At 37.8% G+C, this 24966-nt stretch overlaps 5 protein-coding genes across 6 annotated transcripts in view; 2 read left to right on the top strand and 3 right to left on the bottom strand.

Annotated features, from left to right (window-relative positions):
- Window positions 1-1800: 1800 nt before the first annotated feature.
- LOC140924266 (globin-1-like) lies at window positions 1801-7341 on the bottom strand. Its single transcript, XM_073374302.1, has 3 exons — window positions 7202-7341; window positions 3410-3635; window positions 1801-2763 (listed from the first exon to the last, which is right to left on the bottom strand). Exons 1-3 carry the CDS (start codon window positions 7339-7341, stop codon window positions 2629-2631), a joined length of 501 nt encoding a protein of 166 aa, XP_073230403.1. The 3' UTR covers window positions 1801-2628.
- LOC140924265 (globin-1-like) lies at window positions 7297-15134 on the top strand. Of its 2 annotated transcripts, none has more exons than XM_073374300.1 (4): window positions 7297-7389; window positions 9815-9978; window positions 12857-13082; window positions 14537-15134. In XM_073374300.1, exons 1-4 carry the CDS (start codon window positions 7315-7317, stop codon window positions 14666-14668), a joined length of 597 nt encoding a protein of 198 aa, XP_073230401.1. In that variant the 5' UTR covers window positions 7297-7314; the 3' UTR covers window positions 14669-15134. The 2 variants fall into 2 exon arrangements, with proteins under 2 accessions (XP_073230401.1, XP_073230402.1); XM_073374301.1 differs by lacking the exon at window positions 7297-7389 and adding an exon at window positions 9453-9710.
- Window positions 15135-15686: 552 nt separating this feature from the next.
- Window positions 15687-17365, top strand: LOC140925134 (globin-1-like). The gene is made up of 3 exons (XM_073375089.1): window positions 15687-16049; window positions 16478-16703; window positions 17177-17365. Exons 1-3 carry the CDS (start codon window positions 15901-15903, stop codon window positions 17312-17314), a joined length of 513 nt encoding a protein of 170 aa, XP_073231190.1. The 5' UTR covers window positions 15687-15900; the 3' UTR covers window positions 17315-17365.
- A 1241-nt stretch (window positions 17366-18606) lies between these two features.
- Window positions 18607-22214, bottom strand: LOC140924413 (neuroglobin-like). Its single transcript, XM_073374446.1, has 3 exons — window positions 21771-22214; window positions 19989-20208; window positions 18607-19233 (listed from the first exon to the last, which is right to left on the bottom strand). The coding sequence occupies exons 1-3, from the start codon at window positions 21923-21925 to the stop codon at window positions 19099-19101; spliced, it is 510 nt and encodes a 169-aa protein (XP_073230547.1). The 5' UTR covers window positions 21926-22214; the 3' UTR covers window positions 18607-19098.
- Window positions 22215-23904: 1690 nt separating this feature from the next.
- The window catches only part of LOC140924356 (uncharacterized), a 26957-nt gene continuing 25895 nt past the window's right edge, over window positions 23905-24966 (bottom strand). Inside the window, exon 18 of the mRNA XM_073374393.1 lies at window positions 23905-24966. This exon is cut by the window's right edge and continues 535 nt beyond it. Coding sequence (XP_073230494.1) covers window positions 24710-24966 — 257 coding nt within the window. The 3' untranslated portion in view covers window positions 23905-24709.

Genomic DNA, 24966 nt, shown 5'->3' with positions numbered 1-24966 from the left:
ATTTTCCACTAAATGAAATTCGACACTCACGCATTCTAAACTTAATCGGAAGGAAAATCCAACCTCAATTTGCACTATTACCTCTAAGAATTTCTCTTTTTTAATGACCAGACTCGCACTGATTATGTGCGCTATCCTTTATGAGCTTAAGCAAAAATTTCAATTACGAACTGAATTACACACAACTGACCGACACGCCGCACTTAAGTATGTTTTTTATTACAAGTCCAGAACATTTTCACTTCGCGCGGGCTCAAATTAAAAAGGGAACTTATTTAGTTTTTTTTTTCGGCCCCCACAGCTAGAACAAGTGTAAATCAGTGGCAAAGAATTAATTCTTCATTTAGAAAAATTCGTTTTTCAATTAGACGTGAAGCTCACAAAAGGTCCATTAGTAAATAAGAAATTTATTTTGCCCTGGTCAAAACATGTATAAATTGGCAGCCGACGGATATCAAAACTTGAATGAGCTAAAAAGGTGTTTGGTTTTTATTTTCAAAAAAATTCACTGATACAGATACGTGATGAATTGCACATTTACGCTATCATAATTTACGTATTTTAGGGCGTCTGTCCTACAAGTTTACACGCATTGTGTCGATTTCCTGGGCTGTATAAATAATGATCAGATAAAGTGTATGAAAAGCACTTCTTGCTGTGGCAACACATTTGTCAGAAGACCAAAGACTGAGTAGCAAAAAGGACAAAAAAAACTTGGAACGTATTTTCCCCTCTTTTTTATTACTACATATGTGGAGGTGCATGATCTCTGTCTTATTTAATATATAGACTCAATCTGGTATTTCGGTGCCTTTGGCAATAATCAAAGCCTTCATATGACTCAAAGATTATTCACTGATTAAAACTGCTTTCAAAAATGGTCTCCAATGAAGATCCAATAGTGCATTTTAATTTTTTTGAAATGCCATAAAACGAAGTCAACGGAATGAAGAAATATAGAAGTTAAATTCACAATGAACACGCTATATATTTTGACCAGACTAAGCTGAACTTAATGGATTAACTATTAACAAAACCAAACAATTAAAATTTCATTTGGGATATACAGTATTTTCTCAGTTTTAAGTATTCAAACTCTTTTTAATACCTGTTTGATGTCTTCATTCCGGAGCTGATTGCCATTGCTGAGATAAAGAGGAACGACAAATTCCTCAAATATTTTTCAAATGTAAAGCATTGCCGGTAAGGCTTTTTTAGCCAACTACTGTAAATTCGGTGGAAATTGGTCAGTCAAGAGTTGAAAAACGCAAAATACTTGTGCGCAGTGCGTTCAAACACAGTATTTCAAGGGCATCATGGTTCATTCTCAGTCTCACTCGTACAATTCCTTTCTTGTATCAATTTGCATTGTATTATTTCCATTTTTAAACTCAGAGCTTCATTTTTTATCATTTTTCGATAACTAAAGATCTCAAATACCATTAAAAACTTACGTGTTAATCGTAGCATCGGCAATGTAACGTTGTTACTTTAGAGGTTTTATTTGGTTGTTAACATCATTGGCGTTTATCTATAAGCTATATTTTTCAAGCTTGTTTATAACTTGAAAATAGCAACCTAGTTACCACAGACAAAAGCTTACGAAAGTTTGCTTGAAATTTTTTTTTTGATATGCTGTAAAATAGATGAAGATCTAGGAGTGTTCCACATCGGATAAAACACCCTGTTCCGTGTTTGGTATATTTTTATCAATTGGATATCTGAATAACAAGAAAGCCGAGAAGAAATAAAACTCAGAATGACTGAATCATATCCTTTCAGCTTTTGACATTCGTTACATGAAGGAAAGATTTTATTTACAAGGTTCTGGTTATTTACAGGATAAGCATTACACATTACGTTACGGCAGACGTACAGGTCTGAAGAAAAAACGTTCTATGTACATGTTTTGCTGTCTGAGAAATGTTTTAAAGACGCTTTGTTAGAACTCAAGTTGTGTAAAAAAAGAGAATTGTGTATCATGCTTCATTTCCCGAAGACAGCGGGAATATATCCGTTTTCAAGAGCTGATATCATGTAAATATTTGTTGGAATTGGAGTAAGTGCCGATAGCCTCAAACAATATCCTTTTCCAAAAAGCGGGTCAATTCCATTGCAGCATGAATTTTTTAAAGTCATATGATTTAAAAATCTTCCGTATTCGTTATTCAGTTGTTTGACCTATTCTACTGTTATTGATAAGTTTTGATTATTTTCCTTTCTCTTGTGATAAGAAGAAAATGCCAAGTTGACATGGCGGATCCAATATGGCGGATTTAGAAAATTGTCCGGTAACTTTTTTTGCAATGATCGCTTTTAAAAGCGCCACTGACTCGGTATCCAAGAATGAATTCATTAAATATATATACAAATACAAACTATTTCATTCTAAAAATAAAACGAATACAGGTGAAACTCTGCAGAACGGCCACCTTGGGAACAGAAGGAAGGAACCATTGTGGAGAGGTCAGAGTGTGGCTTGTCCGCCAAAACAGTGGCCGTTGTAGAGAAGTGGCCGCTGTGGAAAGGTGATATACTGGGAAGGCTATCTTCGCAGGGTTATATAGTGTGGAAAATGAAAGCTCCTCCGCAAAGACCAGGAGAGCGGAGAGCCCAAGTTTTTTCTTTTCACGTTGATTGAAGGCCTTTTAACATCGTCGATAAAATAAAACGGAAAAGCTTGTTCCACGCTTCCTCTGTTTCGTGTGTCCACTGGTGATTCAGTAGTTCCTTCAAAGTAAACATAAGTGATTCTTGCATCGCCTGTGAAAGAAAGTAAAGGAAAGACTGAAATTTTTTACTCCTTGATCGAGATAAGGTGAGGTGATTTGCCGTTTTAACTTATGAATCTGTGGATGAAATCTAATCTCGTCCCTGGCTTTTTTTTCCCCCACGTTGTATGAAATCATATGCTGTTACCATTCAAGCACTATGTCCAGAAATGTAAGTAGGAAGTTAGGTACTTTATATTAGACACAATTATTTGTAAAAACTTGGTTGTTTATTTTTGACCAGTAAAAGAAGTTTGTAAATTTAAATTGTGTAAACGAAGACTTGTTCTTTGTATACAGTAGAACCCGGTATCTCGAACTCTGAAGGAAAACGAAAAAAAAGTTCAGTGAAATTTTGATCAATGGAAAGGAAATTTAGTTCGAGTTAGCGGGGGATTCCGGCGGGCAGTTATCCGAGTTCGAATTTTCGAGGTTTTACTGTATTTTCGTACACAACTTGAAATGTGAAAAGATTAGACTACTCAATCTCGTTTTCTAAGAGTCAAATATTTACTCACTGAAAACTTAAATATTCAGTTTAGTATTTAATGATGCTTATTCATGGTAAACATGAAGCATTCACTTTCGCTATTCTTGGAAGGTGCCCACTTAGATAGTTACTATTCAGTGTTTCTTACATCAAGATGGGCTGGTTTTAATGCTCGAGTCTTGTGTCTCCTTCCCAGTTCTTCGAGGTAACCAGCAAAGCTGAACGCGTCATCCAATGAGGTGACTGCATTTTCGACAGCTTTCATAACTCTTTTCGCATGACCGTACAGCGCTGTAGTCTTCTCGAGTTCTGATGCCTCCATTCCTTTGAATTCTGGAAACAGCTTTTGGTAATCAGGGTTTAGCTCAAAGAATCTAAAAGTTCGGAACATACAGAGAAATTGTTACAAAAAGTGTAGGAAAAGCGGTCCTCCGCGGTACTTTTCAACTGTTCCTCTAGCGGGAGGTGGATGGGGGTGGTTATATACCGAGGCGCAAAAGTTCTAAGATATATATTTAGTGCTATGCACCAACAATGAGAGAGGTAGTTGTTTTAGTTTTCACCAAATCAGTTGGATAAGACTAAGAATGTAATTTTTGAAAATAAAAGACGTCGCTTAGTGACAGCTTTTGTTTACGTGAAATTGACATTGCTTCCGGCTTGGATATGTCGGGTGAACGTTTAGGTTTTTTTCCTTTTTTGCACATCTAGAAAATAAATTATATTCTACCAGCCATATTTTGTCACTTTTTTTATATTTGTTGGTACAGCTGCTTCAGTTGTCGCTAAAATGTCGTCTTCCGAAACTGTCCTCTCGAAACGGTACGCCATCTTGACCCCTGGCTCAAAACAGCGAATGGCCAAATATACTGCGATTTACGAGATCCATATGCATTCAAAAACTCGCGCAAATTGCTATCAACTGATTTCGTAAATGGTAAATATACATATCGTGGCACGGAGTTTTTAATTGTAGGTGATACACACTGACCAAGTGAAAACAGTCAAAATGAAGGTGGTTTACCGCGGTAGCTGCCATGTGTATAGTGTGTCTTTTAGGCGGGAAATGTTTGAAGCTACGCTTCTGATTGGATGGTTTGTCGTGGAATCAACAGCTGTCACTCGACGTCAAGGTCGCTTCCTTAAATTATTTTCACGTTTCCATATTTATGCCCCACGGAAAATTTATTTAGAGGAAAGAAGGTCACCCACATTGGACCATTGTCTTGCTCAGAATAAACGCTACTCGGGACTTTAAGATGCCACGACGGCGACAACAACGGGAACGTCAAAAAAGCAATAGGTTAAATAGGCAAAACAACAACTCTGCACGTGCATCACTCTTTTTTGTACATTTCTTTGTCGTTACTGCACGACTACGACGGGACAAAAACCTAATTTCACGTTTTATGGAGGACGTAAACAAGCGACTGCTTAATTTTCTTTCTATTTCTGAACTTGAATATGATTCTTAGGAATTAGCGGCTCAAAAAGAGTTCGCTTACATTTGACAAAGTAAATGAAATGGAGTAATCGTGATAAAGATTGAAAGAACGCAAATCCACTTTTTAAGCGACGTTTTCGTGGCCGTCCTCGTAGTGGTATCTTAAACTCCCTACTCATAACACAGCTCATCCATTCTAGCAAAGTTTTAAATGCAAATGACATCAAATCAAAAGATTAACAACAGGTGATGACAGTGGCTTTTACCTGGCAGGCTTATTATTCCCCTCTTAAGTTAAAAGTGTTGTATTCATGAAAATGACAAAGACTGGTGAGAGAGGCTGTAGTAGTTAATTGGATCGATGATCCACAAATTCGAGTTTTTGAAAATAGATGTTGTACTGGTCTATCTATGTTATGTTAATGTGAAGAAAATTGAATTACGAAATAAAAGCGTAAACTCTCCCGAAAGCATTACCACAACTTGACAGGAGGTAATATTTTTCACTTTGGCGTATTTTATTACGTTTCCCTTAAACTTATTGACGAAGGCAAGGTGCTTTTTTTCGTTGCCTATTAGTTAATTAAAAGTAGAATTTTGAAATTAAATTTATATCTTTCTGTTGAAAAAAGGCTCAGAGGGATCTCAAGCAATCTTAGTAAAAATATTCGCTTCCAACGCTTTTTTGCACTCTTCTTCAAAAATTATAAGAATAAACTATAGAAGATAAATATAAATCTTAAAAGCGTAGTCCATTTGAAGTATGACAATTTAAAATGAAAGCCAACAAAAGCCTTTAGTTGTTGTTTTGTATATTTAATTAATTTTGATATTTTAAAAGACAATTTAGGCGACTTTTTAATTTCAATATGGACTTTCTTAGCACCAGCTAAGGATATTAGTAAAGGAAAAACATTTAAGCTACCGGTTAGAAAACTCCTGGATGTTCCTAAATTACTTTTGGCTGGTTAAACGTTCCGTATATTTTATTGCTTTCTTCATGTAACCTCTCGACTCGTTACGTACCAACGTTTGTTTAGAAATATTAATTTGCTTTCTGTCGTTCTCGAAATATGCCGCCAAAAATACTCAGTTTTAGTCACTATTTTCGTTTCTTTCATTCAATTAAGTGTTGTGTCACCACCTTCAATTTCCAGAGCAAGTCACAGAGTGGAGACATTTTAAAAATACATGCATGATCATATCTACTTTTGACTTTGTGGACGGAAGCCAAAGCTTTCAAAATTTCATCCCAAGTCGTGTTTCGTTAACTGAGCTGATTTCGTGGCGGTACTTGAACGCAGTACAAAATATCTTTCAATATCTCACGATGAGAAACTTGTGTAAAATCTCTACCTAAAACTACACCGTCTGCTACGTAAAAACGTTTCAGAGCTTGGCCATCTTTATTTGTTGCCGTCGTTCTTGAAATGTGTCAAAACGCAAAATGTTCCGTTTAATATGTTTCCACGGCTGGTTCCGGCAAAATCAGACCCGGTTTTCTACATAATATATATAACTCGTCATAGGCTTAACGTGAAAGCTTGATATCAATGAATGCTAAACCGTTGAGCAAGTTTTTGACACCTGGTATCAGTGCTTTTACGATCCTGTTCTCTCGAATTTTCCCTATTTGCCTGTTTACTGTTCAAATAAAACCTGAAATTCGAGTAAAAACATTTAAAAAAAGTAACACTGGCCGGGAATTAGAAGATAAAATCGACGAAAAAAATGATAATCTGCACTACTTAAGAAACCCGTAAATTACAAAGGAATCTGGAATTTAAGTGTACACATATAGCCGATTTCTTGTAACAGGTACAATTGATTTCAGGTGGCAAGGATATCTTTATAGGCCACGGTTCTTCCAACACTTAAGGGTGGAAAAAAATCAACAGGAAATTTTTCGACGTCCTATTTACAAGTCTACATTGACTACAAGACGGTCTCCCTCTAGATAAAGTAGAACGTCCGATTGTGTTAATTTTGTGAATCTAAAATACACCATTGTCGTCATTTATTATAGAATAAGCAAGAAGCATCGCTAACGCTTTGCATTTCTAGATAAGCGATAGGAAGGGAAAAGCAAATTATGCATTCGTGTTTTAAAGACTGACTTAATGTAGATTCCAAGCCAGCGACGACTAGCAACAGAAGGACTATGGGCAAAGGCATTAAATTAATACAACACAACGGCTTTGCATGCACTTAACATCAGTGTTCATTGTTTTTACAATGCTCTGTGGTACTGTAAAAAAAAAAAAAGAACGACATGAGGAACCTATAGATTTTTTAGGAAACGACAAACGGAGAAAATCGGTGTAGGATGTAAGGTTTTTTTGGAAAAAATAAAACTGAACTTTATTTACAGCGAAATCGTCTCATAGCACAGGGACACAAATACACAATGCAGATCTATACGAACTGCACTGAGATAAAACATGCTCGCGATAAGTCTCGAGATTAAATCCAACTCAAAATTTAAACGCAGGTTACCTTAGAAACATCTTCTTTCCGACGCTGTTTTTATGCTGATCGACCGTTTCCCACGTTTCTCTCACCAGCGATTTCTGAGTCTCAGAAAGAGGCAAGGAAATGTGAACTGCTTTATGACCCATGGAGGACGCACATCCCATGATATAACAAAGTTGCTAAGGGAGCGATTCGTTGACTCTCAGCTCTGCGTAAGACAAGAAAATATGTATTGAGTCTATTCATGAAAGGTGGCTCACTAACATATGTAAACTAGGTTTATGACATCGATATACAGCTGTACCATATTTGTCGCGCACTTAACATATCTTTCCCTTTGAACCACTACCTTTGACTCTCGCTCCTAACTCCTTGGAATTCTTCCTCAGCGAAGTACTGTTAATTCGCTTTCCCAGCAAATTAGACAGGCAAAATTACACAAGTCAACTAACAGCGCTAACCTTGCCCAAGCGGGCTAGTAGCAGACAAGTTTGTTTTCTTTTCAAAATGGATTCGGAAATCCCCGTTGAGAGGGTACATATTGGTCGATGTAGATGAAATTCAGTTTTATTTGCATGGCGCTTACGGTACAGAACAGATGTTTTCTGGGTTATTTTTAGGATTGATTAAAAAAACATTTACAGGAAACTCTAAATTACTACAAATATCACGTATATGAGAACAAAACTAAACCGAGATGGAAGAATGACTTTCATTGAACAAAAGTGGCAACGGTTCAGATTAACCTTAAAAACTTTACATATTTTTAAACAAATATGTTCCTTCTTCTAACAGTTTTCTGACAGTTTTATTCGTCGAAAATTAACATATTTCATTTTTTTTTGTTTAAATTTTGTTTAAATTCGCTTCAAACTTCCTGTCATCTTTCTGGCCACAACGAACAAATACTGCTATATATAAACGGTTGATTTTTTTTCCGATGTCGATGTTACAAAGAATTGTGTTTAACTAATGTTCTGGAAAATTCACTCTTAAAATGACTACTTGATAGATGAGCTTTCAATAATCCATTCATTTTCATTCCAGCCATTGACAAACAGAAAGCATTGTTAACAGTTTTATCCAACAATTGCATAGTGATGGTTAACCAAACTATGGACATTATTTTATTTTTAGTTTTTCAATTGATACAAATATGTTTGCGGCTTTTGGATCGCGTGAGAGTGACATTTAACGAAGCTTCAACACAGACATAACATTGCTTTATTTATGAATGAGTTTGGAGATATCATTCATCCAATTGAGGATCCCAGACATGATACGCCTACACTTAGGTGAACTTGGCAGCTTGAGGTTAAACCTCATCCAATACGAAAAAAGCATTTTAATTTTGCAAAACCCGATATAAAACCCTTCTACTGTTTTTTCAACTTTTGGCTGGAATGAACGCCTTAAAATCAATATGGTTGCCGGCCAAGTTTGAAAGTGATTGGTCGAAAACTAACGGAGATACACATACAGCTCCGCATATGCACAGTCGCGGAATTTTACAGAAGTTTTGTATGGTGGTGCGGGGAGGGGGGCAGGTTAGTGCCCCTCACCCCTCCCCCCCCCCCCCCCCCCTATACAAGCGTTCGTAAAATTTCGCGGTTTTTTGGAACAATTTATAAGTTCTCTTTGGACGTATCACTTTAAACCTTGGTATTAAGTTGCCTTGTTTTCACAAGTTGAAAAAACCGCGAGTCTATATTGTAACTGGCCAAATAAGGACTCTCTGCCTGATCCATACAGTTTGTACCAGGGTTTACTGAGAGGATTCGCCCAAGCGGAAATTGTTCTCGATGCCTAACGGACTGCTTACCAAATGAGAAAGTGTTGCGCACCCGCAATTACTCAGTCCACTTAGCTAAGAAAACTAAGGCGGCTTTAAATTAATATAATTGTTGACGGCAACATCAAATGCAAGAAGTTTTGGTAAAATGTGAACCGACTTCAAAACAGCGGAAACAAAATGTTGAAATTTAATTCCAGTCGAAAGAAGCGTAGACAAAATACTCCAAACAAGTTTTACAAATAGAACTGAACAGAAACGAGTAGAAATGTTAATAACTGCGATCGCCTGCCGGAATCGGTGAAATTTTGAATAGGACAAGAACCAGCCGTTCAAACTAAAAGAAACAGTTAAATTCAGCACCTAATCTATCGCACACGACGGTACACTGCCGGGGGTACACTGTACTTGAATTATTAACTCACTAACCTTGCTAGTACTCTGACTGTTGCCACTACAAACGGATGTTAAGAAATTACAAATACAGAGTTTTCGAATTGCATCTACCAGTTGAAAGATTGAAAACTGTGACGAGGCCAGATACGTGGAAATGAACTGACCTAACCTACGTTGCTAAGTAATGTTCAGTTCGTGCGTGTTCTGATGTTAATTATTTAAAAGTGCACTGATGACTTTTAGGGGCGCACTTAACGGCACAAAGCGTTGCACGGTGAAAGATGTTTTCCTGTAATCCCTGAATGAGCAGTCCCCCTTATGAACAAAGGCAGGGACAATTTTCTCGTAAATATTAGTACATTGAATTGTTGCTTACAAGAAGGAAAGTTGATTGCTCGACTGAAATTGAACACGCTAAATTCAAGCTGTTATGTTTTTTCCCTTTTTAGGTGATTGTCACAATACAGAGCATGGGGTGCGGATCGTCTGTGAAGTTTAAAGAGAAAAACGCTGCTTTAATTCAACTTTCTGCAGCTCAAAAGTACCTCGTTCGAGAAACATGGGAGCTTGTGGAACAACGTAGGAGTTATGTGGGAAAGAAGACGTTTTTAACGTAAGCATATACGTTGCTAGATAACTTGAATAAGTTAAAAGCCTTCAGTTGTCAAATTATATCGGCACTGATATCCAGTTGATAAGAAGGTATCTAACTAAAGGACCATCGCAAAAAGAATAAACAAATATTGATAGGAATGTTCCAGAAAAGCTTTATTATTCCACAATAGATTAGCTTTTACCTTGCTTTAATAATGCTCTGTTGAAACCAAGCTCCTCCTTCATCCATTTATTACAACGTAACAGGCTGAAGCAAATTTCGCCACTAAAAGTGTTTGGAATCTGAATTGAAACACGAACTTAATTCATATGCACGCCAAAAATGGATTGTCAGGACATGACTGGGGCTTTTTCTCTCTTTTTTGCGACTTTTAAACCAGCAATTCTTAAGATTAAAATCTAAAATAATTATTCACTTTTTTATGGTACTCTATTGAAGCAAATGGCGTGTTTTAAACTGAAAAAAAAAAAAACAATCTCCAGACGGTCATTATAGGCAGTAAACAACTAACCCAGATCCATGCAACATAGCTTTATAATTCGTAAGTCTTTTTGTAAACAGAATAACCAACTACAAATCAAATAGTGTTCACGGTTACGTTCACAGGAGAATTATCGTCTTTCTTACCCACCTTTTTTCAGTAACGAGAGAAGCTCTTCTAGTTTTGCAGGTGATAAGATACTCAGATGTACCAAATGATTTGTTTTTTTTTTAATGACTGCCTTTTTATTCATAGCGCCGGGGGTTATTGAAATAGTTTCTTCGCTTCCTTCGCATTAATTTGGCAATTTTATCTCATTATTACTTGACCCACGAAGCCAAAAATTTAAATAAACAGTTCGTGTTTGTTGCTTCCACTCTGTTTGTAATTACAGTAGCTCATAATGTGTAATAATTAACAATCACAACCGACACGTAATAATGAATGAACTGGAAAATACAAGAATGGCAAAAATGTCTAGAAAGTTTTTTGAGTACTGTCAAATCCGTTGATTGAATTGATATAGGTTTGTAGAAACTGCCAACTGAGCTCTTGGGCAAGACGCATGACTAAAACCGGCTTTAAAAATATACAAATAATTGTGAGTAATCTTCTCTTTCTGAGCCGTTCAACTCAAGAAAAAAATTGTCGAATTTTCACGGTAGCTCTTTCAATTCTTAGCGATGAAATCCTTCGTCCAAAACATCCGTACAAATTATGAAGGAATAGAATTGTATCTGATTAGAAACTTGTGATGATACCTAGCTATGAATATTCAAGTGATTAAAAACATAAGCTAAAAGGGAGATACTGCATGCATTTAAATGACATTTATTTCCTTTCACTTGAGCTTAAGATTTAAACTGGACAGACAAAATACCCGGTGGGTAGCTACGTTTGATGGGATGTACATAGGGTAAAATGAATTGAAAGCGCACGAGATGTTCTATTTTGGTTGTTCATTTTTCGTTTTTCTTTTTTTAAGACAGCAATGAACGTTTAGAAAAGTTCAACCCCCCAACTAAGTTACTACAAGAACCAACAGCTAAATAGAAGGTCACTGATGATATATTTCTATCACGAGACAGAAAAAGTGTAAACATAGGAAGTTTTCGTTTTGGTTTATATTTTGCACATCACATAAGCAGCTGGTGTATTGTTCTTCTGACAAAAGCATTTACGAGAATTAAACCATGCCAATTTTATTATGATGTTACTCCATCAAGGCACTGATTTCAGGCTTATACTTATACTAAACGTCAATCAATTTTTATCCGATTATTTTGACGGCTAAAGTTAACCTCTGTAACTACACTGCCGATAACATAATAACGGGCAATAGAAATTTAAAATCTAGCTGCCTCAGATCGTAAAAGCAGCATTAAAGAGAACATTTTACGCTAACGCAATGTTTCAATCGAATTTTTTTTCAATTTTTTAATTTTTGTCGGCAAGTGGTTAAAGTGGCACTTCACTTTACTTCGATAAACAATTAAGCACCAAATGTTTCGTATCTAAGGCTGGAGAAAGAGCTTTTTTATGTTTATAGTCATTATATAGAACTAGAAAAATAAACAGGAAAAATAGTACACTAGGCGTGGTGGATTGCAAAAATCTATAGAAGAAAATACTTTTAATTTGCTAAACCTGAGGCCTACTTTTGAAAAACAAACTTTAGAATTATGAAACAATTTCTTTAGCCTCCTCTCTCGATTTCTCTATGACATCTGGTCTTGCATTTGTTATCATTTGGTCACAGTGGCCTGAGATCAAGCCAAGGTTTCCTCGCTATGCCTTTTTGCAAAACAGAAACATTAATTATTATTCTAATATCATAGGTGACGAATTACTCCTTAATTTTGGCGCGAAATTTCAGCGTTAATTTGTAAAGTAATTTCACATGTGCAATTACAAAATTGCCAAGGCAACCCTTCCGTACGTCTCAGTGTCAAGATGGCGACGAAGTTTTAAAATGCCGTGAATGAAGATGTCAGGGCACAAAAAAACGCTTTAGAAAACCTGAACACACAAGAGAACATCAAGAAGGATTCTAACAGGTATTTTGCCGAAAAAGTCTGAAAAATTCTGAACTTTATAAGCCAAATTTAAGGTCTAAACATTTGAGAAAGTGGAGTTCTCGATCGATACAATCCAGGATAAACATATCAAAAATCCAAGATTGCTAACGTAATAATTCGTCACCCATGATATTAATAGGTAATCAAATGGTATACTCGTGAAATTAGGGAATAATTTCACTTGCGTTTTGTCCAAATCCTAATAATTTCCCTCGCCTGAAGGCTCTGCGTCTCATCCGCGACATATTACATCAGAGCACACAAGGGACACTATCCCTCGATTAGATAAGGACATCAGATACTTTTTTGTTCTTAGATTCTTTGAAAAAAATCCTGAATACCAGCGCCTGTTTCCAGAATTCAAAGACGTTCCGCCATCAGAGCTGGAAAAGACGAACGCCCTATATGGGCATGCAAAGCGGGTCATGAAAGCTGTCGAAAACGCAGTGTCGGCGTTGGACGATGCCGAAAGTTTTGCCGCGTATTTGGATGAACTTGGCAGGAGGCACAAAGCCCGAGCCTTAAAACCAACATACCTGGATGTAAGTGGGTCTTATAATCTTCTCGATTTGGTTTTTGCAAAATAGCATTAATTATTATTCATATTATAACATATTTCTCCGTTTCTGATGAGCTCAGATCTCCAGGCTAATTTCAGTAAAATGGCGACAATAAAACAGTATTTCGCCATAAAAAGGGACGCCGACCGAGAGAGCCTGGGAAAAGGTGATAAAATTCACACGTTTTTCAGAGAAATGGCCAAACTACTGTCTGAGCACATAGCCAGAACAGCAAAAATAAAACTCTACGGAGGCAAACTAAAAAAAAGCCATTTGAAGAATATCTGGACGATGCTGAGAGTTTTGCCGCGTATTTAGATGAACTCGCAGGAGGCACAAAGCTTGAGCCTTGAAACCAGCATACCTGGATGTAAGTGGGTTTTATAGAACTTAGCTGGTTGTTTGCACGAATCAGACGGTTTCATCCCCAGAAATGCCCGAGGGTACTCAAAGAAGTTTTGTACAGGGAAGTTCCGCCCAGAGGTATAGCGGTACCCTTTTCGCATACTTCTACTGAGGAATGGTACCTCTTTCACATACCTAGTTAAGAATCGTAACTTTCTACATCTGCCCGTATTCTAACCTTCTCCAGTTATGACACAAGCGCTGATCCTCTTCTTGAGCAACTCAGCTGGAAACGGTTGGATACTCAGCGACAAATACAAGTGGCCACCATGGTCTATAAATCTATACATGGTCTTGCGCCCGACTATCTTGGTTCTCTTTTCACTAAATATAATCCACCTTATAATTTAAGGAACTCTGAAAACAAACTAGCTGTTCCATTGCCCCGCACCAATTTCTTGAAAAATAGCTTTAGCTATAATGGTGCGGTTATCTGGAACAGCTTGTCCCCTAAATTGCGGCAAGCAAAATCACTTAAATCTTTTCGAAATGGTTGTCGCGATTTCTTTGACTGAATCGATAAAACGCACACGGCATCTATGTAAAGCAGAATTTTCTTTATTTTCTCTATCTTTACTATTTAAATTTTTAGATCATGTTTATATAGTTTAAAGTAGATTGTAATTTTTTATTATTATTATTTTATCTGATAGATTTACCGTGTTTAAATAAAAATAAAGTTCAAGTTCAAGTTCAAGTTCATCTGCGTGGCATATAGTAAACACCGAAAATAAACGAAGTGTTCTGAAAAGGGTCTGATTTACAATTAAATTTGCAGACGTTTCGGGCTTGACGTTTCATTAGTAAAATGCTGATGGACTTAATTGTTGGCCTGTTTAGTCAGAAAATGAAGTTAGATTCGGGGTTAGATTACCGAAGGGTTTTAACCAAGCCAAAACTCTTAGGAACGTTGATTAAAACAGAGTTAAGACTACCACGTTCTGAGTCCTTCAGTTTTAATTTTTCCAACTGTGATATCTAAACATTGTATACTTTAAAATTTAAAAACTTACCCGTGTTTTCGCTTCCAGTCAATGCAGACCGCTTTGATGTCCACTCTTCAAGAACTCCTCAAATCCAGCTGGACCGAGGAAACAGCGGAGGCCTGGAACAAGCTCTTTATGTTTGTAAAAGATCAAATGATACGTGGCCTGCAGTCATAGCATGAGTATAAACAAGCAGTGTACAGTCTGGCCCTTATTTTGGGACCTAATCAGCCACTGATGCCATCCACCATCGCGTTTCGCTGAGAATATTCCATAGAAAGATTGGTATTTCTGCAACGGCGTAACACTAATTCACGTCAACACTTGGAGGCAGAAGGTGACTGGGTATTCGGCATCTTATCCAAACGCTTCCACTTAGAATGAGGCGTTCCTCAAGGATCCTGCATGGGAACGCTACTTGATAATATGTACACATATGGAGCTATCTGAGGTTCAGCATCATCATTCTTGCAGATATGCTTTGATTATAACTACCAGAATTCATTTCGTTTTTGCTTTCTTTTTGACATTTGTCAATCCCGCTGGGGTTTAAACAACAACAGCCCTAAACTGTAAAAGAAAAACAACACACAAGAAGACTCTTGTAATTGCAATTGTCCTGATTAGCAGAAACGGAGAAATATTTAAATGAATAATAATAACCACTAATAAAAAATGATCTATATGTAGTTTTCTTAGGCTTAGAGAAACTTACTGTGGTGAAAAAGAGACTTTCCATTAAAATACAACATTAACATTGAAAAAAAAATCGGGGACCATAAATATAAAATGCGTCATAGAGGGTTCGTACGTGTATCATGAGATAATATAATATATACGATACGATAATATATACGGGCAAATTGATCACGAAATTTATGACAGGTTGTTTGAAGTCTAGAAAAACCAATTGTTTGCAAACCTGTTTGTATTGAACAAAAGTTTGTATTGAGTTTGTATTGAACAAAAACTACTGAAGGGTAAGGTTCGGGGTAACGTAAGGTGTTGTTACACATTTAAACCGAACTTTTAAACAAAAGCAAGATTTGCAATCGGCTCGGTTCCCAAAATTAGCATAGGCACTGGAAATGCTTGCGACGACTTGTCCCGAAAAAATCGTAACTGTTCCAAAATGCAAATCACGCAATGAGGCGAGGCAGGTGGAAAATACCTCAATTCATTTCGTGTAGATAAAGTTCTTCATTTTTGACGTAATGTTTGGGCATGTTGCAATCTTTAACATGTAATGAAATCATTTATACGTACGTGATTATTTATTGAAAGCACATAGCATTAAAAAGCGTTGCTAGCTCTTCTCGCTTATAATTAGAAGTTTTCCTAGGCATCAGTGAAGTGTGAAAAGTTCCTTCCTGAACAAAGACAGTGACGGATAGGAAGCTATACTGAACATGGGTTGCGGATCGTCCTTGTCAGCGGAGTTTCAAGCGAAATACACAGCTTCAATTCAGCTCTCCGCAGCTCAAAAAAAAATCGTTCGAGAAACATGGGAGTTTGTGGAACAACGTATGAGTTATGTAGGGAAGAGGATGTTTTTGAAGTAAGTGTATTTGTACCAGATAACAAGAGTTACTTAAGGGCACACGGAAAGTCTCATTTCTTTGCTCTTAAAACACCACATACAACTTGTATGCGTTCCATCTACAAGCGTTTTCGCCTGTCATCCACGGTTAAACCGCGCCGGAAAATTAATGCTGATAAAAACGACGACTTTCGAGAACTCACCAGTGTTTAGGGACACCCAACGACGGTTTCCTCCTAAATTTATTGAAAACACGTTTTAGGCTATCCAGAGTAGATCTCTAGAAAAGTGTTCAAGTGGCGCTAAAAACAGTCACTTGGTGCTCCTGAGTGTACAGCTACCCAGTTTCCTCAAGAAAAAATCGGAAAAGCATCCCCTTTTTCGAAGAGAAAAGAACCTTGTCCATTGGTTTGTTGAATATATTTGATACCCTTTTATGTTCGCAGATTCTTTGAAAACAATCCCGAATACAAGCGCCTGTTTCCAGAATTTAAAGACCTCTCGCTATCAGACATAGAGAAAACCAAAGAATTACATGGGCATGCAAAGCGCGTAATGAAAGCTTTGGAAAATGCAGTGTCGGCGATGGATGACGCAGAGATTTTTGCCGCGTATTTGGATGAACTTGGCCGGAGACATAAAGATCGACCTATGAAACCACTACACCTAGATGTAAGTGAGTCTAAGTGAAGTTAGCTGGTTGTTTCGCATGTATCCAGGTTCGCCTACTACAAATTCATCAGGAACTTTAAATTAATGTTGGACGCGTGGGCAAATCGACTGGCAGCAAGGCCGATGCTATATCTGTCGGTGAATTTCTCAGCATGTTACGTGAGAGTAAAATCTTTTCGAAATAATGTAACATGTAAAAAAACTCGAGGGAGGGATTCCATTAACCCCTTCCTTGTACCACAGGGGTGGGGGAGGGGAAGACTTTGCGTGTACGTCCGAGGGTTAAACTGTGAAAACTCTTTCTAGGTTTAATAGTTAACATGGTTTATAATTACCCACCCATCAAAACTAACCAGACTGAAACGTTTGATTTGCAAACCGAGGTGTCCCTCAAACTTTGATGTATGCTTGATGGGTAAACCACGCACCATTTCGAAACACAAATAAAAGTATACCTGTGTTTTCGTTTCCAGTCAGTAAAGACCGCTTTGATATTTACTCTTCAAGAACTCTTCAAATCCAGCTGGACCGAGGAAACAGCAGAGGCCTGGAACAAGCTCTTCATGTTTATCAGGGATCAAATGGTACGTGGCCTGCAGTCACGAGCATGAACTCCAAACAAGGCTTCCGGCTTAAATATTCAGATCTAAGGGACCGGTCATTATTTATCGCCTAGGCGGGGGCGGTGGGGGGGGGGGGGGGGAATTTGGTGCTAAACAAGGTAAGATTTAGCCCAACCCCCCTTTGAATGTCACTTCATTGAAGTGATCCCCCCTGATAACTTTTGATGACTCTCGCGACCCCCACCCCCCCCCCCCCCACGCCCTCATGTCTTCATTTGCCAAGCAAATTTGAGTGGTCCCTCCTCTGAATCGTTCCAGTTTTCAGCGATCCCCCTTTTTGGGTTCTCAGTTACGACTGATCTCCCCTTTTGTTCTCCTAAAAATCAACTGATTCCCCCTAAAATCCTCCGCCCTCCCCCCCCCCCCCCCCCAAGGCGATAAATAATGACCGGTCCCTAAGCGCAGGGGTCAATACGTTCGACTACCGCATTTTACTGATTATATCTCCATAAAAAGACTGCTGGAGGCATACGACTAGTTCAAGTCATACGTCAGTGGCTGAAAGTGAGTGTCTGTCTTTGCATCTTCTCCAAAAGCTTCCATTTTGAATGAGGCAGTCTTCAAGGATTTCGCCATGGACCACTGTCAATTGCTTCGCCGACCACACCTCAGTTTTATTTGATTTACACCAGATCCGTGGATACAGTACAAGACAACAACAACAAATGACAAAAACTCTTCAATTTACTGAGCTGTTAATAGTATTCCAGCATGTTATTTTTTTATCACTTTGTCATTTGGCTGAACACAGTTTTGCGGGTGGTCAGCGGTAACTCGCGGGCCGGCGCGTTTTTTAAATTAGACAAACAAACATGGCGGCGAAAAAGCAATGGTACAAAGAAGATGATTTCTCAAATCTACTCATTAAGATTTTGTGATATTTGGCAGAATTTTTACTTTTATCGTATTTGAAATAATGAGAACTTTAAAATGGAAGTTGAACAGACCAATGTTGTGACACATTTAATAATACAGTACAATTATATTATTGATTATCTAAAAACCCGTCGGTTAAAATTTAGTCGAATAAGTTTGAAATGGTAATGATTAATTATAGTAAGATCTATGTAAGTTTATAGGAAAATCTAATGAGCGAATTTTATGTAAACTGAGCAAAAGTGAAATTTTTAAGGTTGTGTTCAATCGTTCATGTTGCCATGGAAACTATGAAAACGTCAAATTTTACCTGTCCATCAAAATTTTTCATCAGTATATTTTTCACTTGCCAAATTTCAGCTTGTGAGCTACAACCTGCCAAAACTGTTCAGCCTCCTGTTCCTGTTCAGCCATGTCCAGAATTCTTCAGATGATACTCAGCCTCATTCAATAGTTGTTAAATAGTAGCAGAGGATTGCTTGGTAAGCCATTCAGTGAGAAGCTAACCCTTCAAGCCTCCATATCCACATAAAAATGCTGGTCTCTATACATTTCCAGAAAAGAATAAGTTGAGAAAATACAATGCATTCTCCCTTAGGTGATCAATTTTCTAATTCTCATAACATTTTCTCTTGATTGTGTATGGATATTGTTTGGAGAAAATTGATGTTTGTCACTCATGGGACTTTTAAAAAGGGTTAACGAAATTGTCCCGGGTTTTCTCTCATTATCCCGCCAGGATAATGATTCTTAGTTTGCAACCACGTGACAAGGAGGCCATGTTGGGGGTAATTTTTCTCGAGCAATTTACATGAAAATAGAGTTGTAGTTCCCAGAGGAGGAAACGCTTCTTAACCACCGACATGGCCACTGTGACGTCACGTGCAAACCAGCAATTAAGTATCGTGAAGGCCTGTTTTGATTGCTTCAAACATAAATCGAAATAAGGCTCCCCAAGCATCAGAAGTCTCTTTAATCCACTGCTCTTGGAAAAGGTCGTTAAATGAAAACATCAGTGCTTCATATATAACCTGGAAAGTGATTAACAGTCATATAAGAAATAAATTTGTAAGATAAATACATAGATACATAAAATAAAAAGTGTATATAATTAAACACGAAGTGCCACCCTACCTTAACCTACAGAGAATGAATTATAAATAGAGAAAGACATTCATGATTTTACAACAGCATGGTACTGCAGAAAATTAAAAGTTTTTAATTCAGAGTGATTGAAGAAACGTTTTAAGATAAGTGTCACATGAACAATACAATTGTGGAATAAAGAAAACGGAGTTAATCAAGGCTCAAATATTTATATATTTATTTATATGCATAATTTGTACGCTATTTCTCGTATTTTTTGATAACTAAACTGCCCCTAATATCATGATCCTAACTTTTAGTCGTTCGCATACATATATAAAGTTATTGAGTGTTGTCCGTCTTTGAGAGCACTGAGTGTATATCAACACGAGACAGAGTGTTTCATCTCATATCAAACACTCAGAGTAGAACTACGAGGTCTCTGATATTTAAATGGTGTGACCTTTATTTTTGACCTCGCAAGGAAAATGCTTTTGAAGGAGAAATTACAAATGAAAAGAATTTGCAGTTTTTTCGGGTAAGATATCCAAACAAGACACGATAAACGATTTTTTTGTCTCTGCCCTTTGCTTACCTTAAAATTTAAAGAGGATAATACTTCACACTTCACAAGGAAATGTTTGTTTATTCTTTTATCTTCAAAAAATTTAATAACTTAATTGAAACATGGGAAACTCACCTCCAAGTATTGTGCTTTGAGCGGCCTGACCTGATGTCGCCGGCCCAGTTCCACAAGGTATGTGACGAAACTTTCGTTGTCGTCCAAAGAGGCCACTGCATTTTCGATGCTCTTCATTAATATTTTGTCGTGACCGTACAATGTACGCGTGGATTTGAGCTGTTCTATGTCAACTTTGCCTGGAAATTTGGTCTTTAACTCGGGCATCACTTCAAAAACTCTGCACAAATGATAGAGGAGCATGTTAATCTTGTTGCATTGTCGAGTACAGCTCTTTTTAGTTCAGTTTCGAAAGTAATAATTGCATGCTGTTACACCGGTTTTGCATCGAAACACATTTTGACTACTGACATAGCTCACAAATCTCACGACACATTTCTAACCAATCAGAAAAAAGTAAGAACCACTTGCGATTTTTCACATGCGCTTTTACGCCGTTGACGACCGCTGCAAGTATTGACTGTGATTTTTGATTGGTTCATTATATTCCTCTGTCTTTCCTAATTTTTTAGAGTAATAACACTAACTTTAGTCTTGCTTAATTGAAAACCGGTAGGGCGCAAATAAAAATTAAAGCACTTTCAATAGCAACGAAGCGCCAAAAGAGAAGTGGAAAACCAAATGCTCTCCTTTGTTCTGTGCTAAAAATATATTTTAACTGCATGGGTTGAAAGTCAGCTAGTAGCCTGCGAACCGCTGAAACTAGAGCCGAAAATACCGGATGCTCTCGCAGGCTTAGTCAGCTAGGTAATTTTTACAAACTATGTAAGCCTAGTTAAAATTCAAAGGGGTAATTGCGTCTGTCGCAACCGTTTGTATCAATATTATTTATCGCATATGAGTCACACGGAGACAGCGCGATGCACGATGAGGAATAATATGCTACTTAAATTAGTACATGTAAAACAAGAATCATTCTCAACTAAAACATGTTGAGTTCAAGTTGTGTCGTTTCTCCCTATACGCTTGTACCAAGCTTTCAACAGGAAAACAAAATACTTTTCAAAGCTAAAAAATATTGATTGCTTGAGTTATTTATTTTCCTCGACAAACACCTGCCCTAAAAATGCATTTCACGAATTCATTTATACGAGAGAGGATGTTGTGTAGATCTAAAAGAGAATGTTTTGCAATTCGTATTGGCAGTTTGCTTAGAATTTGTTTACTTTTTAAGACAGAATGAATCGCCTCTCGGTCAAGTAACAAAAGATATTTAAGAATGACACAGCTTTGAATCACCAACATACTTCCTCGATATAGGCTCCCGTTTCAGACCAAAAAAAGTTACTGAATTTTTTATTCATGGCTCGCGTAACACTATTTTAAGCAGGCAAATTAAAAGGGATATCACATAAAATTTGCCTTTTTAAATACACCAAGCCAGTGATCCAAGAACAAAATACCGGTGAAATTGTTTTATTTTTGGGAAATGAAACCTAAATTGCAATATGTATGTAGATTAAACTAATCATACAGTTTATTCTAAGGTCATTGAAAATGAATAAAAGAGCCTGTTTTTCTAAATCATGCCCTAGAACCATACCTACAAAATTCAAATCAAATTGTGGGAAAAATGTAATGATATAAGAACCTACTTTATCTGGAGCCCAGAATAAAAAAATGTGATACAAAGTATTACGGCATCACCGTGAGTCAGCTTGGTAAACAAGTCAAATGTTTAACCAATTTCTCATAGGTTAGACAAAAACTGCGTCCTTTAATTCAAGGTAATCCACAACAGTGTTTTTGAACCCGTTTATTTAATGTTCAAAGCATCCTTACCTTAAGAAAGTTTGTTTTCCAACTTTTGTTCGATTCTCTTCCACTGTATTCCATGTACTTTTAATTATTAATTTCTGTTTGTCGGAAATACTGGTTTGAAAATCAGCCCTGAGTGAGTTCGCTGTAGAATGCATGGACGAGGAACAGCCCATCATTCAGTAAAACCCATTAATGCGACACGAAAAGGCGGAGCGGGATTTGCTGCTGCTGCTAGTGCCGCGGCAGGCTTGAGTTAAGCCAGTTGAATGTTAATTAATGGTTGCCAAAGTCGAATATTTTAAGGAACCGGGTGATGTTTTCCGTGTTTGGTTGCGTTTGGTTTTCAATATAGAAACGCAACCAAACGGCAGCTGGAAACAGGACGGCAACGTCGTATTGATTAACTAGGAAATAGTATACATTGTATACGTAATAAACAAAGCTGCCTCGATTGCAAGCGTGACATTCAGGAACCCAAGACCGGGGTTTTCATCTGCGTTTCACGTGTTTGCCGGCGCTACCGCGTTTTCACAAACTCGTTTATATTAAGATCGATTTTGACCGGTATTTCGACCATTGCAAGAGGCCACCAAAAAAAACACAATGCAAATAGAATTTTACCATTAAAATTAAATATAGATCATACATCAGATGAGCACAAGTATTCCCTGTCAGTAGAGTTTTCTCTATGGGAACTTTTCTACCTGCCAACACATTACAGAAGCGGGCATACGGAGCGGAGCTTCAAATTTCCAAGCGTTAACTACTCGACATTGTTCCTTGAAACCATCGAGGCTGTAAAAACGACGAACGTAACGAACCCCAGTGAGCGGGAGCCAATTATCTGGGAAATACGATTTTGGAATCTTTAATTACGGACCTTTTGATTGTCTTAACTTTTCAGTACAAGCCCGCACTAGCTCAGAGGAAGAGCAACTTGACAAGTTACAAGAGGGGAAAAGGATGGACCGACTAGTGCTGGAAGAACTCGGAATCTTTTTTTCCAAGTCGTCTCTCCATTCCTGCACCAACTCGACACTTGAGGCCAATTTCGTAAAACTTTTACAAGTGTAGCTATTGTTTTCAGACTCCAAAGCAATAGCTACATTAAATTGACCCTAGGTTTGACACGTTTATAAGAAACAGTCCAACCGAGCCTCCACTTCGTTTCACTGGATGTTCACACTTAGGATCGCAAAGCATCATGGGCAGTCTTCAGAATCTGATCATTTGTGTCAAGATGGCGTAGGTGGAGTGAACATCTCAACCGTGGAGTGAATCAGTGTATTCGTTAAATACGCTGTAGAAATAAGCGATTTTGCTTTGATTCTCTTCCGGAAACTTTTAAGAAACAAAGTCTGTCGAATTCTCAGAAAAAACGGTCTCATTCCGTTGATAAGTGTATCTTGCTCGTTATCAACTCGCATCCTGCTTGCATCTGATGGACAAAAGTCGGCACAGAATCGATTTGTTCAATGTTTCAATCATGAAAAGCATTGAAGGTAAGACCTACAGTTCGCCGAAAATTTTGATTTCAGTGTCAAATCAGTGCAACTTTACGGGGTACTGCATACCTTTGATAACATACACCTAAAACAGTGTACACTTAAGCGCAATTGGAGCTAGGATGCATTTATAACACAGTTATCTTTTAACAAATTCATCCAACCAACATCCCCGGAACCGGAAAAGCCCGAGGGGGACTCCCATCAGGATAAAAGTGACGGGAATGCTCGTCGTCTTTCTTTGGGGTGTAAATTGCAGATTTTGGTCTCACGTAGGGTGTTTAGGATGGAAAGTCACTACATTTACCCATTCAGGTATCGCTTAATACTGTCCATAAAGAAATTTACAAAAAATGCCTGACACTGACCACACAGAAATCTCCCCTCACGGTCAGTTTAAGCTTGAGCCACACCCACATTGGTCTTCCTTAGAGGTTTTATATGTGAGCCCGCCCCCACCCCCCCCCCCCCCCCCCAGACGTAAACGGTCTGTAAGGACGACATCTCGGTTCATTATACGTTTCTGGGAAATACGCACCTACCCCTCCCCTAAGCCAACATTTTGCCCTAATTGAGAAGTACGTGTTAAAGTTGGCTTAGGGGAGGGGTAGGTGGGACGTATAACGATTTTCAAGAAACAGAAAAAACTATCTCTTTTGATTCACGAGGATTTATTTAAAAACTTCTGGATGTTCCAGTGACGAGTCACTTTAAATGTGCACTCTATCACTAGCTATTTTGATTCTAATTTAATGAAATTTGCGAACAGCCGGAAAAATGAGTGAAAAAAGAACAGCTTAAAAAGGATCGATGGCAAAGTAAATAATCTCGAAAGCAACAAGAAAACAATAATCACTTTACAGGGTACAAGCGCAAGTTGCATAGAACAACAGCGTAACTCTCCTAACATTAACCTTTTGATCAGCATGAAATTTCTCCTTGTGATGTAAATGTTTTCTAAAACAGTGGTAATGAGAATTGAGAACATGATCACAGACGACGAATCTAATTGATACTTCAACAAATTCTCCTCACCACTTCTATTGAAAACGTATAGGGACAACAAAAGAGAATTTGAACTTTGATATTAGAGTTTAAAGGGTTAATAAATTCTTTAAATATACTGGTTACCATGTACTGCCACTCCTCTATTAAAAGTCCTCGATTTTCTAAATCCCTCATAGAAAAAAAAAATTCTCACCGGAGATAAAATGTTATCATGTCCTCGTTGTTTCTTTTGAACACAGGAACCCCATTCACGGACGCTCCGGTATATCAAAAGTGGAGTACTGGGGCTAACGAAGAACGACATCGCGACTTCACAACATTATCAAGCACCGTTTTTGTGTTAACATCCACTGCCGATAAGGTCCCCGATCTGAGACCTGTAAACCCACTCGACTCAGTAAAATATCTTTCCACGGTTCCCTTCTATAAAAAAGGCGCGCGCTTTAGTTACACATCAAGAGTGTCCGTGAATTCAACTATAGAGACTCTCTTTACAGATCTTCCTTCGGCGGGCTTCTTCACTTCAGAGGACCTCGCATCTTTGTCGGTACTGGATTCTTGTCTTTTATCTTTGCCATTATGTTCCATTCCTTGGGATTGATCGTGTTTGCTTTCCTTGGATTCCTCCTCCCCCCCTTCAGAGCTGTCATTCGATTCTGATATCATCTCAAGGTTCCCTTCACTTGTTTTGCGCATGCTCAGTA

Source organism: Porites lutea, chromosome 14 (genome assembly GCF_958299795.1).
Source record: "Porites lutea chromosome 14, jaPorLute2.1, whole genome shotgun sequence".
NCBI lineage: Eukaryota > Metazoa > Cnidaria > Anthozoa > Scleractinia > Poritidae > Porites > Porites lutea.
This window is presented reverse-complemented; position numbering and strand designations above follow the sequence as displayed.

Excerpts from the sequence above, each read along its gene's own strand:
- LOC140924265 (XM_073374300.1), top strand. The coding sequence starts at position 7,315 with ATGACCCATGGAGGACGCACATCCCATGATATAACAAAGTTGCTAAGG. Across the intron at positions 7,390-9,814 it reads TCGTTGACTCTCAGCTCTGC|GTGATTGTCACAATACAGAG; the intron begins GTAAGACAAGAA and ends TTCCCTTTTTAG. Across the intron at positions 9,979-12,856 it reads GGAAAGAAGACGTTTTTAAC|ATTCTTTGAAAAAAATCCTG; the intron begins GTAAGCATATAC and ends TTTTGTTCTTAG.
- LOC140924266 (XM_073374302.1), bottom strand. The coding sequence starts at position 7,341 with ATGGGATGTGCGTCCTCCATGGGTCATAAAGCAGTTCACATTTCCTTG. Across the intron at positions 3,636-7,201 it reads GGAAAGAAGATGTTTCTAAG|ATTCTTTGAGCTAAACCCTG; the intron begins GTAACCTGCGTT and ends CCGAACTTTTAG. Across the intron at positions 2,764-3,409 it reads TAAAACCAGCCCATCTTGAT|GCGATGCAAGAATCACTTAT; the intron begins GTAAGAAACACT and ends TTTCTTTCACAG.
- LOC140925134 (XM_073375089.1), top strand. The coding sequence starts at position 15,901 with ATGGGTTGCGGATCGTCCTTGTCAGCGGAGTTTCAAGCGAAATACACA. Across the intron at positions 16,050-16,477 it reads GGGAAGAGGATGTTTTTGAA|ATTCTTTGAAAACAATCCCG; the intron begins GTAAGTGTATTT and ends TTATGTTCGCAG. Across the intron at positions 16,704-17,176 it reads TGAAACCACTACACCTAGAT|TCAGTAAAGACCGCTTTGAT; the intron begins GTAAGTGAGTCT and ends TTTCGTTTCCAG.
- LOC140924413 (XM_073374446.1), bottom strand. The coding sequence starts at position 21,925 with ATGATGGGCTGTTCCTCGTCCATGCATTCTACAGCGAACTCACTCAGG. Across the intron at positions 20,209-21,770 it reads GGAAAACAAACTTTCTTAAG|AGTTTTTGAAGTGATGCCCG; the intron begins GTAAGGATGCTT and ends TCATTTGTGCAG. Across the intron at positions 19,234-19,988 it reads TCAAAGCACAATACTTGGAG|GTTATATATGAAGCACTGAT; the intron begins GTGAGTTTCCCA and ends ATCACTTTCCAG.